This window comes from Budorcas taxicolor, chromosome 3 (genome assembly GCF_023091745.1).
Source record: "Budorcas taxicolor isolate Tak-1 chromosome 3, Takin1.1, whole genome shotgun sequence".
Taxonomy (NCBI): domain Eukaryota; kingdom Metazoa; phylum Chordata; class Mammalia; order Artiodactyla; family Bovidae; genus Budorcas; species Budorcas taxicolor.
This window is the reverse complement of record NC_068912.1, coordinates 105,264,865-105,277,600: the sequence shown is the minus strand read 5'-3', so window position 1 is coordinate 105,277,600 and position 12,736 is coordinate 105,264,865. Positions and strand designations below refer to the sequence as shown.

Sequence of the window (12,736 nt, the reverse complement as noted above, 5' to 3'; positions counted from 1 at the left end):
ATTCCAGTAATCTCTAACTATAGTACTTCCCTAAAAACCTGCAGTTTTATCTAGTCCTTGCCTTTATAATAATAAACTATCTGTGTTGCCTAGAATACCTTTTTTTTCACCTTATAAGTATCTGTTTACCCAGGAAGTCTTTCTAGATTTCCTCTAGTCACTGCCTCTTTTGTGCTGTTCCTGTACTCTGCATGGCTGCATTTGTCACAGTGTATTTTCGCCATATATTTATACACTGGGGTCCCCTATTAGCTTGGTGCTTGCCGAGGGTCTAATTCTGCTTACCATTCTGACATGATACTTGGCATATGATAAGTGTCATAAATGTCTTTCAATGAAGCATACAGTATAGAATATCAATAATGGGAGCAGTAATAAAAATGATTTGAGAAAAATCTAATATCTCCTCTATACTGTTCCGGGCAATCTCTGGGGGAGAAAGATCTCAGAAGGTTGTTTTTTCCTCCAAGAAACAGTTTTCTAAAAAGCCTTTCTGAATGCAAGGAAAACATAACCATCACTGAGATCCAGAAATCCATTTTTACTAAGTGTCACATGTAGGGTCCACTCTGGGAGCTGTATAAACCTGACTGCCTTCTAGGAGTGTATCAGAGAGAGAGCTCAGTGACAGCAGGCATATATACAGGATGGCTCTGCCTGTCAAAGCAGTCATGCAAACTCTTATGGAACATTCAAAGCACACATAGGACATGGACATTTCCTCCTGTTTTTGATATTGCCACAAGTAAAAATCTAAATAAGCAATGAGTCAGGAAAGAAATAGTTCAACTTTACTGAGTTGGTAGGATCTCATGGGGGTTCCTGAAGAAACAAACCTGGTGAGTTTTGGTTCCCAAATATTGGAGAAAAAAGCAGAAAGATGTGAAGCATTATTATTATTTGAGATAGGTACATTTACATGTATTATATCTATTCATATGTTATCCATTCTATTGGTGAGAAAATTTGGGCTCTTAGCCTTACTCAAAGCTTTCTCAAAGTCAACACAGTGGTAACAACTGGAGATGAGATATAAATCTAAGTTTCTCTGGCTTCAAAGCCTATGCTCTTATCACAAGTTCACTTTGCTTCAAAAATGATTATAAGGGTCATGGGTTAAGTAGAGGCCTATACACTTACAGGAATAGGCAAAATCACAGGAAGGGGAATTAGGGAGTCAAATGCCAGGCCACAAAATACAGTATTAGATGAAAGTTATTGCTTTTAAGAGGACTGGAAAGAAAAAGAACTTTGGTTACCATGTTTAGGACTTCCTGAAAGCAGAGCTGAAGCAATCATAGAATCATAGTTCTTAGCTTTGAAGGATCTTAAAGGTTACTTAATCCAACTATCTACCTAATATTTTTACATCCCACTCCTTAAAAACATCCATATCAGTACCTGGGTACTTGATGAAATACCTCTAGTGATGGGAGATTACTACTTGCATTTTGAAATAGATTTAACTGTTCCTTTTATGTTGAGATAAAGCCTATTTGCTTGAGTTTCTGCTTATTGGTTCTTTCTGTCTTTGGAGCCTCATGGCCAAGTTTTCTCCCTTTTTAATCTAACTGTCAAGGTGCCCTCACATCATCAAAAGCATGACTTCCCTGGCCTTGGAGTTTTTAGAGCCTTCAGCCTCTCCTCCATAACATGAGAATGAGAAGAGAGTAATAGAGACAAAAATGACTCAGGATCTGGGTTAAGGGTTAATGATAGCAGATTGGGAGTATTATGCATTACATAGAAGGATCAGGATGTGACATCAAGAATTCAAAACCAATAAATAAGGGATATTCTTAACTGGAAATCATCACTAAAATCATCTATCTATCTATCCATCCATCCATCCTGCATATATTGAACATTTCCCAAGAGACTGAGATATAGGGCATGGGCAGGAGGAAAAGAGAAGACTAGGTTCTTGACCTTCAGGAGCTTATATTCTAGCAGGACTGAGGCCAGCTGGAGCTAAGAAACAAAACAAGCCCACCCAAACAATCAAACCTAGAGAAGAACTTAGGAAATTGAAATGGAATGCCTAAGGAGAACTGGATATCATTTTCACACTGGAACTCAGGTAGTCTAGTTTGGGAGGGAGCTGCAGAGAAATTCTCTGAGACTTAGGAAGTGATTGGAGAAGATGATGCCAAAGGAAGCCTTAGAGAAGCAGCTGAGGAAGTTTCATATGAATGGTTTTCTGAGGGACGATACACATTGAGACCTGGTCATGACTAAGGTGGCACTTTCAGTAACAGTGCTCAGTGAAGCTAGACCCAGCAGTTTTTTTCCAACACCAGAGGTTAAGTGTTACTTTCCTTGGGAAATGTGAGTGAATATGTGATGGGGCAGCAGTGATCTTAGAACTAGAAGATCTGGAGATCCATCTCTGTAGCCTTTGCCATTGATTAGCTGTGTGACTGTAGGGAAGTCATTTCCCATCTCTAAGTCTCAATTTACTTGACTATTTAACAGTAACACTACTTATCTCCTAGGGTTTTGTGAAGATCATATGATATGTAATGGTGTCAAGTACAGAGCCTGATCCTTAGTAAATATTCAATAATTTCCTTTTTTTTTTTTTTTAAAGAAGGTATAGGAACAGAAAAATAAATACATTTACAGTGTCAATTTTCTCCTTCTGATCACATACCTGGGCATCCACTTTGTGTAGGTTAGTAACAATTAGGAGCAGAGCCTTTCATCTATTGAGGATATCAGACCAGAATTCCCATGAATGTAACTTTCAAAGTAAAAATTTGTTTTTTATCCATACTATCTTATTTCTAACATTACCAACTCCCAGCTAAGTAGCTAAAATAGGGATGACAATATAGGAGATTCTCCTTAAAAGCACACACAAGGAGGAGAATAGAGTCAGACACATTCCTTTCTAAGACGGATGGATATGGATGAGTTATCCCTTTATAACCATTTATCCCTTGCTGGCAAACCCACATTTTTACCTACCTTACTGCCAGGTTTGGGACCCCTCTTCTTTGGGAATTTCAAAGGCTCAGCTGACTTGGATGGGGTAGAGATGGGATGGGGAATTAGGGGCTTGGGTGTCCGGCCCCGCTTCTTTCCTGGTTTACGCCCTCTCTGCCCTGGTTGATGCTCCAAGACAGTTTTGGTGCTGCTGTGGATGCTGGGCTTCTCAGTGTTCACATCGGATGCAGGGTAGGGATTCTTTGGAATCACAACTGCAAGAAAAAGACTCATTCTAACACTCCCTCCTCCCACCTGCATCCCCATCCCAGGCAGAGGGAAAAAAAGGACTTGCTGCTTCTGCTTGGATAGTTTTATCCCAGGAAGCTAGTCTCTTGGCATCTGACCTAAAAGTTAGAAAATCTCAGAGGAGAATTGAATTTAGATTGGCAAGAATTGGAAGTTTTAATTATTTCTGGCTAATGTAGAAAAAATATTACGCGTTTCTTCCCAAAGAATCTAGTTAAAGCATATGAACAACCACAGGCTCAGAGACGGAATGGCTCTTAGAAGCTTACAGTCTTCTCCTGCTAAGAATGAAGACCTGAGGCTCAGAAGAGGAAATGATGCCTTCCCTAGGTTACACAAGTCAGTGGGATAAGGACTTATGTGTTGAAATCAGGTTCTGACAAACAAATCAGGGATTTTCTGTATCAATTTACTTAAAGTTTTAGTGTGATTATTGCAGTGCGGACTACTGAAATATATACAAATATATACATCTAATAGCATCTTTCCTTACCTTAAAAATTTGGACTTTAAGGTAAAGTCCAAATTCCTTATTCTGATATCCAAATTCTTTATTCTGATATCCAAAGACTTTTGTGATTTTGCCCCTGCCTTGCTTCCCAGATATGTCTGATGTCATTTCCTATCACCCACCCCCTTTTGTTAGCTCCACTGTTTCCTGAATACAAGTTTGTTCAAATACATTGAGTTCTCTATTCTTTCTGATCTGAATACATCAATACTCAGTTTTCGACACTCAGCTCCAGAATCACCACCTTACTGAGGCCTTGTCTGACAACTCCATCAGTGCTCCACCTGCTCTAAAACAGTCTGTAGAGTACTTTCAACTTACTCCGATCATTCATCTGCTTAATTGAGAATTCTTCAAGGTAAGCAATATCTAATTCATTCCACAAAATTATTAAGCACTTACTACAGGCTATGCATTATTTTAAGTCCTGGGGTAGAATAGTGAACAAAACATAGTTTCCACTCTTATGGAGCTTACTGCCTAGTGGGAGACAGAAAACTGGCAAAAAAAAAAAATACACAATATGATATTAGGTAAATGCCATGATTAAAACTAAAGCAGCAGGTTAAGGAGACACAGAGGTGAGGAAAGTCCTCTTTGTGAAGGTGACATTTGCACAGAGCTCCCGAATGAAGTAAAAGGAAAGTCTTATGAAGAGCTGAGGGAAGAGCCATCCAGTAGATGATCTATAACAGGTGCAAAGATTCTGAGATGGGAACATGTTACTGTGTTTGAGAAATGGAAAGAAGATCAGTATAGCTGGAATTGAGTGAGCAAAGGGGAGAGTGGTGGGAGCTTAGGTAAAGAAGAAATAGCAATAAGACTGTGTGGGATTTTGTAGACCCTGAAAATGAACCTAAATTTATCTTAAGTCTGAAGGGAAGCCACTGGAGAGTTTTGAGCAAGTGAGTGACAGGGAAGACTTAAAAGGGAACACTCCGGCTGCTCTGGGAGGGAAGGGGACAAGAGTAGAACTTAGGAGACAAGTTAATAAAGTAATTACAGTGGGCAGGTAGAAGATTATTTCTTGTGCTTCCATGTAGCATGTAACAGATATGACAATGTAGTGCTGCTCATCCAGCAACTAGAAAAAATCAGATACACTATTTTAAAAGATACTGCATTGTTACAGAAATTATGAGGATTAGATGAACTGGAATTCCAGACCCAGATGAGGAGGGTTTCTTAAGTAGCTGACACTGTTTTCTTTCCTGAGCACATTTGCCAAATTTGGGCATGAATTAACGGTCAATCTTGGCCTGTGCAGAGGAGCTCCATTGGAGGAAAGAGAAATTGACGAGGTTGCTATGAGATTGGAATTTGAGGAGTTCCATGAATATGGCCTATTTTTCCCATAGGACATTTGCTGAGTTTTGAGCCTGCATGTTGGGGCTGCAAAGCTAGGCTGAAAGCTTCTAAAAAGACAGAGTGAAAATTTCCATAATTTTGTGACTTCAGCAGACAAGATCCCACCAGAAGGATGAGGTCTACTTCTAACACAGCCGATCTCCTCTTCAAGATAAATGCCTTATTTTGAAATTGTAAGGACTGAAGGGTCAAAGAACCAAGCCCCAAAACTCTCACAGGCAGGACAATTTCTTGTAGGTTTTCATGACTATGAAGATGAAGACCCATTAGGCTCTCAGTCGAGGGCCCTGGGCCTTGGAATATGGATATAAACCATAGATAAAATTCTTATCTGAACTAGTTCAATCCATGATTAGACTGAGAGGATCAGGCCCATATTCTATTAGCATAAAAGAAAGAGGAAAGAAAGAATTCTTTCTGATAGAAAATATCAGCTGGAGTCTCAAAAGTTTTTTATATAAAATATCCAGTGTGTGTGTGTGTGTGTGTGTGTGTGTATAAGAGAGAAATATAAAGAGTCAGAACAATGTGACTGATAATCAAGAAAAAATATACCCACTAGAAAACTCATGTATGATCCAGATAATGAAACAGACTTTAACCATAAGTAATATGGTTTTAAAAAGGAGAGGAAAAGATGAAAAAAATTTAAGAAAAGATAACACTCACAGAAAACTGCAACCTTCATAACAAATTAAACAAACGTACTAAAATAAAAACACAATATTAAAAATAAAGAATTCATTGGACGGATTTAAGGGTAAACAGATCTAGCATAAGAATTACAAAATTTGAAGAAAAATCAACAGAAATCATGTAAAATGAAGCAAAAATACAGGAAAAAAACCAGATAAACAGATTAGAACATTAGGGACATGTGGACATAGTCAACAGACACAAAATATGAGTAACTATAATCCCTGTGAGAGAAGACAGAGAGAATGAGGAAAAACTATACTTGAAGACTAATGAAAGAAGAGCTCAGCAATCCACAAGCAGCAAACACACACACAAAACTCCAAACCATACCAAACCACATCACTGTGAAACTGCTGAAACTAAAATACATAGAGCGAAATGAGAGACAAAGACACATTTTTAAAAGCAGTTAAAGAAAAAAGGATTATTTTTACGGAAGCAATTGACTTTGTAACAGAAACTATGAAAGTAAGAAGCAATAGTGTTAAATGACAGTTTTGCTGCTGCTGCTGCTGCTAAGTCGCTTCAGTCGTGTCCGACTCTGTGCGACCCCAGAGACGGCAGCCCACCAGGCTCCCCCGTCCCTGGGATTCTCCAGGCAAGAACACTGGAGTGGTTTGCCATTTCCTTCTCCAATGCATGAAAGTGAAAAGTGAAAGTGAAGTTGCTCAGTCGTGTCCGACTCTTCGCGACCCCGTGGACTGCAGCCCACCAGGCTCCTCCGTCCATGGGATTTTCCAGGCAAGAGTGCTAGAGTGGGGTGCCATCGCCTTCTCCAAAATGACAGTTTTAAAGGGCTAAAATATGTAAACTGCCAACCCAGAGTTCTATATCTAGTGAAAAATCACTGCAGATGGTGATAGAGGCCATGAAATTAAAAGATGCTTACTCCTTGGAAGGAAAGTTATGACCAACCTAGACAGCATATTAAAAAGCAGAGACATTACTTCGCCAACTAAGGTCCATCTAGTCAAGGCTATAGTTTTTCCAGTGGTCGTGTACGGATGTGAGAGTTGGACTATAAAGAAAGCTGAGCACTGAAGAACTGATGCTTTTGAACTGTGGTGTTGGAGAAGACTCTTGAGACTCCCTTGGACTGCAAGGAGGTCCAACCAGTCCATTCTAAAGGAGATCAGTCCCGGGTGTTCATTGGAAGGACTGATGTTGAAGCTGAAACTCCAATACTTTGGCCACCTGCTGTGAAAAGCTGATTCATTTGAAAAGACCCCGATGCTGGGAAAGATTGAGGGCAGGAGGAGAAGGGGATGACAGAGGATGAGATGGCTGGATGGCATCACCGACTTGATGGACATGGGTTTGGGTGGATTCCGGGAGTTGGTGATGGACAGGGAGGCCTGGCATGCTGCGGTTCATGGGGTCTCAAAGAGTCGGACACAACCGAGTGACTGAACTGACCCTTCAGAAATGAAGGTGAAAAAGTATAAAAGCAACCTAAGAGTTCATCAACAGATGAATGAATAAAGATGTCACACACACACACACACACACACACACACACACACACACACACACACACACACAGGAATACTACTCAGCCATAAAAAAGAATGAATTCTCTTTTGCCATTTGTAGCAACGTGTATAGGTTTGGAGGATATTATGCTAAGTGAAATAAGTCAGACAGAGAAAGAAAAATACTGTATTAGATATCTCTTATATGTGGAATCTAACAGATACAACAAACTAGTGAATAAAACAACAAAAAAGAAGCAGATTCCCAGATGCAGAGAACAAACTAGTGACTTACAGTAGAGAGAGGGAACTGAGGAGGGGCAATATAGGTGTAGAGGGAAAAAAAGAGGGTTACTATGGGATTGTAAGAAATGATGATTTCTTCTAATCATCTGTGTGAAACTTTTGAAAACTGTAAAACACAACAGAATTTAAAGACTCTTGCATGCAATTAAAATTTTTTAAAAAGGTGAAATAACATTTTCAGAAACATCAAAGCTGAAAGAATGTCACTAACAGACCTAAACTACAGGAAATAAAAAGGAAGTTCTTCAGGATAAAGAAGAGTAATCCCAGATGGAAAAATGCAACTGTAGGAAGGAAGAGCATTAGAGGGGGTAACTGTGGATAGATAAAAGATAATATTGACTATTTAGAAAGAGATTTTTACAGAGATGTTATGGGGAGGGAGGTGGGAGGGGGGTTCATGTTTGGGAACACATGTAAGAATTAAAGATTTTAAAATTAAAAAAATAAAAAACTATAAAAAAAAAGAAAGATTTTTAAAAAATGGTTTGTAGGCTTTATAGTACATGTACAGCTGACCTTTAAACAACATAGGTTTTAACTTTGCATATCCATTTTTATGCAAATTTTTAAAATAAACATGTACTACAGTACTGCAGGATTCATGGTTTGGTTAAATCCATGGATGTACAACCATGGATATGGAGGGCTCACTGTGAAGTTACATGCAGATTTCACTGCCCCTAATCTACACACCGTTTAAGGGTCAACTGTATTAGTAAATTACATAAAAGCAACAGCACAAAGGATGGTAGTAGCGGGGTAAATGGAGCCAAAATTTGTTAAGAACTTTGCATTATTTGGGGAGGGGCCAGAGTGCTTATTTAAGATGAACTTTAGTAAGTTCGAAATATACAATTCTAGCTAGTTAAAAAATTCTAACAAGAATGCATCACTAAAAAAGCTAAGGAGAGAGAAACAGAATAATAAAACATGCTTGATTAATCCAAAGAAGGCAAGAAAGGAGGAACAAATAAATGAGTAAGAACTCAAAGAGAAAACAAAAAGCCAAATACAAAATGACAGACTTTAACCCAAATAAATAATCACATTAAATATAACTGGTTTGAATAAACTAAGAGAAAATAAACAAGCTAGACTCCCAAACCCCCAAGAACCCAATTATATCTTTTTATAAAATGGCACTGAAATATAAGAAAACTTAAAATATAATGATAGAGGAAGGCAAAAACAAACAGATAAAAAAATACATACCTTGTGAACGTTAACCAAAGAAGGTTCAAGTGGCTATGTTAATATCCGACAAGACAGTCTTAATGCAGGAAATATAACTAGACTAAAAAGGGATACTTCACCAAGATTAAATAGTCAATTTATATCACCAAAACGAAAAGGCGGTCTACTGAATGGGAGAAGATATTTGCAAATGATATATCCAATAAGGGGTTAACATCCAAAATACACAAATACATAACTCAATTTTTAAAAAAAAAACCTAATTAACAAATCGGCAGAGGACCTGAATAGACATTTTTCCAAAGAAGACATACAGACACACGAAAAGAAGCTCAACATCACTAATCATCAGTGCAATGCAAATCAAAACCACAATGAGATACCACTTCACATTTGTCAGAATGGCCATTACTCAAAAAAGAACATATAACAGGTGTTGGCAAGGATATGGAGAAAAGAGAAACCTCATTCACTGTTGGTGGGAATGTAAATTGGTGCAGTCACTATGGGAAACAGCATTCTTAAAAAAATTAAAAACAGAACTGCCATATGATCCAGCAAATTAACTTCTGGGTATTTACCCAAAGAAAACAAAAACACTTAATTTGAAAAGGCATATAAGAAAAAAAAGAAAAGGCATATGCACACCAATGTTCACAATATTATTGTTTACAACAGCCGAGACATGGAAACAACCTAAGAGTCCACTGACAGACGAATGGCCAAAGAAGATGCGCTATACACATACAACGGAGTATTTACTCAGCTATGAAAAAAGAAATCTTCCCACTTGTGACAACATGGATAAATCTAGAAGGTATGTTAAGTGAAGTAAACCAGACAAAGACAAATACTGTATGACCTCACATGTGGAATCTAAAAAACAAACCAACCAAACAAAAACAGAGTCTTAGATACAACAGAACAAAGTAGAGAGGAGGGCAGCGGAGGCGTGACCAAGCAGGTGAAGGGGGTTAAGGGGCACAAAACCCCAGCAATAGAGCAAGTCCTTGGGGATGTAACACACAGCGTAAGAAATACAGTCAATAATGTTCTAATAGCTTTGTAGGGGGACAGGCGGTTACTAGATTCATCATGGTGATCATTTTAAAATGTATGAAATGTCAAATCACCATGTAGCACACCTGAAATAAACATATTATACATCAACTATATTTAATTAAAAAAGCTCTGGTTAAAGTGGAAATGAAACAAACTAAAATTACTTAGAAATGATAATTATAGCAAAAGATAGTCAATTCAAAAGGAAGCTATAATAACCTTATATTTATATGGACCTAATAATACAAAATATAGAAGCAAAATTTAAAGAACTAAAAGGAGAAACAGAAAATCCATAATTATGAGTTGGAGATTTCTGACACATTTCTCAGTTACTGGTAAGGCAAGAATGTGAGGATGTGGGAAGCTGCAGCTCAGTGCTCGGTGATGACCTTGAAGGGTGTGGCTAAGATTCCACGCTCCCAGTGCTTGGGGTCTGGGTTTGATCCCTGGTCCCAGGGCTGGAGGAGCCTGGTGGGCTGCTGTCTATGGGGTCTCACAGAGTCAGACATGACTGAAGTGACTTAGCAGCAGGGAACCAGATCCTAAATGCCACAGTCTAAGAGTTCGCATGTTACAACTAAGAGTCTGCATGCTAGAACAAAAGATCCTGCATGCTGCAACTAAAGATCCCATGTACTGCAGCTAAGACCCAGCACAGCCAAATAACTAACTCAAAAAAGTATTAAAAAAAGAATGGGAAAATATAAATAAGGATGGAAAATATTTGAATAATACAATCAACTAACTAGTAACATAAATAACTAATTAACGTGTGTGTGTGCTTAGTCGCTCAGTCGTGTCTGACTCTTTGCAACCCCTTGGACTGTAGCCCACCAGGTTCCTCTGTCCATGGGGATTCTCCAGGCAAGAATATTGGAGTGGGTTGCCATGCCCTCCCCCAGGGGATCTTCCCGACCCAGGAATCCCAACCCCAGGTTTCCCGCATTGCAGGCGGATTCTATACTGTTTGAGCCACCAGGGAAGCCCAAGAATCCTGGAATGTCTCTAGGATCCCTTATCCAGGGGATCTTCCTGACCTAGGAATTGAACTGTGGTCTCCTGCATTGCAGGTGGATTCTTTACCAGCTGAGCTACATAGGAAGCCCACTAATTAACATAAATAACCAAGTAACAGGTTACCCAACCAACCTAACTGACAGGACATTATACCCCAAAAGCATAGAATACACATTCTTTTCAAATGTTTATGTAATGTACTGGGTGAAAAACCAATTCTCAATAAAGTACAAAGAACTGAAATAATAAAGAATATGTTCTCTAACCACGTGGAATTTAAATAGAAATCAATAACAATAAATTAATTAAAAGACCCAGTGTTAAGAAATTAAGTGGCATATATGCTAGTGGTAAAGAACCCACCTGCCAATGCAGGAGACATGAGACACACAGGTTTGATTCCAGGGTAAGGAAGATCCCCTGGAGAAGGGCATGGCAACCCACTCCAGTATTCTTGCCTGGAGAATCCCGAGGACAGAGGAGCCTGGCGGGCTACAGTCCATAGCGTCGCACAGAGTCAGACACAACTGAAGCGACTTAGCACACATGTAGCACACACATACTTGTAAATAACTCATATCAAAGAAATCTAAGTTAAAAAATTTTTAGAACTTAAAATTCATGAAAATATGAGATATACAAACGTTGAGATTTAACTAAATCAGCACTCAAAAGGAAGTTTACAGCTATAAATGTTTATATTAAAAGAAAAGAAAGGTTATGTATCAATGATTTAAGCTTCTATTTCAAAAAGCTAAGAAAAGAAGAGCAAACTAAAACTCAAAGAAAGTAAAATTAACGACACAATAGAGATGAGCAGATAAGTCAATGAAAACAGAAAATGGACATACAGTAGAGGTATTAACAAAGTTAGAGGCTGATCCTTTGAAAAGATAATCCTTTAAGAAGCCTGATTAAGAAATACAACCCTCACCCTACAATCTACAAGTATCAAGAATAAAATAGGAGGTTTCACCATAGATCTTTCTCAGCATGGTGGTTGCCTGGCCCTCTGGGCCAGGTGTTCCCAAGACTGCCTCCTCTGGCTCCTGGGTGTCCTGTGATTAATCAGCGTCAGTCACCATGGGACCTTGGGGAGCTGCCACCAGTGGCGGTGAAGAGACACAGTGAGAGGGCCTCAATGTGGGACAATATATTTGTAAAGATCCAAAAATAAATGAAGTTACACAAGAACCAGTTAACTGTACAAACTACACAGCTCATGATCAGATCAGAGTACAGTCATCTGATTTATAATAAAGGAACCCCTGTAATTCTTGGGCAGGAAGGGGACCATGGACTCTTCAATAAAACTGTGGGGAGTCAAACAGATATCGATATGTAACCATATACTTCATTCCAGATACAAAAATTAATGTTTAAGTTGAAACATTAAATTTTCAGAAGAACACAGAGGGGAATATCTTCAAAACTCTGGGATAAGTAAAGAGTTATTAAACAGAACACACAGTATTAATATAAAAGGTTGACACATATGACTTCATTAAAACAAAAAATTTTTTCCTCACCAACAGAAAACATTTCTTTTTCAAAAAGTCAAAAACAAATCCAGGAAGTAGAAAAAGATGTATAAAACACATATGTCTGGATATTACTAGAAAGTAATATCCAGAATATATTTTTAAAAAATCCTAAAAATCTATAATAAAAGTTTCATAATCCAATTTTAAAAATGGGTAAGACTTGACAAATGGTAACACAGGCGTGCTGCAGTCCATGGGGTTGCAAAGAGTTGGACATGACTGGGTGACTGAACTGACTGAAGACTTGAAAAGCCATGTCACAAAAATGAATATATAAATATCACTAGGATATGAAAAGTTGTTGAATATTATTAGTTATT

At 38.3% G+C, this 12,736-nt stretch overlaps 1 protein-coding gene across 7 annotated transcripts in view; it reads right to left on the bottom strand.

Moving 5' to 3' along the window:
- Positions 1-12,736, bottom strand: part of SCMH1 (Scm polycomb group protein homolog 1) — a 216,476-nt gene that overhangs the window by 38,074 nt on the left and 165,666 nt on the right. For 6 of the 7 annotated variants that reach the window (XM_052638227.1, XM_052638234.1, XM_052638228.1 and 3 more), the window contains one exon: positions 2,971-3,203. The exons of the other annotated variant lie outside the window; for it this stretch is intronic. In XM_052638227.1, the coding sequence (XP_052494187.1) occupies positions 2,971-3,203 (233 nt within the window). The remainder of the gene's footprint in view (positions 1-2,970; positions 3,204-12,736) is intronic. 7 annotated transcript variants of the gene reach the window in all.